Below are 1,802 nucleotides of genomic sequence, written 5' to 3' on the forward strand. Positions count from 1 at the left end.
CAGGGGGGCTCAGGTGGCGGGCAGCCAGACTTTCTGGGTGCTGATGATGTCGCTGAGCTTGCCTTTGATTTTCAGGAAATGCCTCTTGAACTCCAGGCCATCGCCCTGTGGGGGAGAGGCAGGGGGGTTGGGCTGAGTTGCACCTTGGACCCCTCTTGCATCGCCTTGCACCCACCTTGCGCTGCTTTGCGTCACCCTGCACCCATCTTCCATTGCGTTGCATCCATCTTGCACGCACCTTGCGTTGCTTTGCACCCACCTTACACCGCTCTGCATCGCCCTGCACCCATCTTGCATCACCCTGTACCCACCTTGAACCCATCTTGCATCGCCCTGCATTGCCTTGCACCCACCTTGTGCCACCTTGCATCGCCCTGCACCCATCTTGCATTGCCGGGCATTGCCTTGCACCCACCTTGCACCCATCTCACATCGCCCTGCATTGCCTTGCACCCACCTTGTGCCACCTTGCATCGCCCTGCACCCATCTTGCATTGCCGGGCATTGCCTTGCACCCACCTTGCACCCATCTCACATCGCCCTGCATTGCCTTGCACCCACCTTGTGCCACCTTGCATCGCCCTGCACCCATCTTGCATTGCCGGGCATTGCCTTGCACCCACCTTGCACCCATCTCACATCGCCCTGCATTGCCTTGCACCCACCTTGTGCCACCTTGCATCGCCCTGCACCCATCTTGCATTGCCGGGCATTGCCTTGCACCCACCTTGCACCCATCTCACATCGCCCTGCATTGCCTTGCACCCACCTTGTGCCACCTTGCATCGCCCTGCACCCATCTTGCATTGCCGGGCATTGCCTTGCACCCACCTTGCACCCATCTCACATCGCCCTGCATTGCCTTGCACCCACCTTGTGCCACCTTGCATCGCCCTGCACCCATCTTGCATTGCCGGGCATTGCCTTGCACCCACCTTGCACCCATCTCACATCGCCCTGCATTGCCTTGCACCCACCTTGTGCCACCTTGCATCGCCCTGCACCCATCTTGCATTGCCGGGCTGCACCCATCTTGCACCCATCTCGCATCGCCCTGCATTGCCTTGCACCCATCATGCATCGCCGGGCATTGCCTTGCACCCACCTTGTGCCACCTTGCATCGCCCTGCACCCATCTTGCATCACCCTGCGGTCTTGCACCCACCCTGCGTTGCCTTGCACCCGCTTTGCACCACCTCGCACGCATTTTGCACCCCCTTGCACCCCTCCATGCCTATCAGGTACCGCTCTGCACCTGCCCTGCACCGCCTTGCACCCACCAGACGCTGCCTTCCATCACCTTCAGCTACCGTGCCCCCGCCGGGTGCTGCCCTGCCCCCATCTTGCATCACCTTGCACCCACCAACACTGTCTTGCACCCAACCTTGCATGGTCCTGCATCACCTTGCACCCAGTGTGCGCCCACCCAGACCCCCCCCTCACCTTGGAGAGGCGAAAATCCACCAAAATCTTGCTCTCCATCTCCACCAGGTTCACCTTGAAGATGAGTTTGTTGTTCCTCCTGTCTGTGGTCGAGATGGTGACCTGCAAAACGACGGCAGAGGGGGCGTCCCTCGAATTATTTGCGGCTGCAACAGTGTGGGGGGGGCCCACGCCACGATTCTGCACCCCGATCCCTACCTGGTTCGTGCAGCTTTTCTTCCAGCCGTACCCCATCTTCTCACAGACCTCTTTCAGGGCGCGGTAAGAGCCGTCGGCGTCCAGTTTGGTGAAGAAGCGCGTCATCCGCTTCACCAGCCGCTGCCACGGGCTCTGCCGGCCCCAAAAACGGGTTGCAAAGG

The 1,802-nt window shown here is 60.6% G+C and overlaps 1 protein-coding gene across 1 annotated transcript in view; it reads right to left on the bottom strand.

Annotated features, from left to right (window-relative positions):
* Positions 1-9: 9 nt before the first annotated feature.
* The window catches only part of CHEK1 (checkpoint kinase 1), a 6,153-nt gene continuing 4,360 nt past the window's right edge, over positions 10-1,802 (bottom strand). The window contains exons 7-9 of the mRNA XM_009642147.1: positions 1,642-1,771; positions 1,444-1,545; positions 10-105 (exon numbers count right to left, since the gene is read on the bottom strand). Of these exons, the coding sequence (XP_009640442.1) occupies positions 10-105; positions 1,444-1,545; positions 1,642-1,771 (328 nt within the window). The remainder of the gene's footprint in view (positions 106-1,443; positions 1,546-1,641; positions 1,772-1,802) is intronic.

Source organism: Egretta garzetta, unplaced genomic scaffold, assembly GCF_000687185.1.
Source record: "Egretta garzetta isolate BGI_Z169 unplaced genomic scaffold, ASM68718v1 scaffold207, whole genome shotgun sequence".
Classification (NCBI taxonomy): Eukaryota; Metazoa; Chordata; class Aves; order Pelecaniformes; family Ardeidae; genus Egretta; species Egretta garzetta.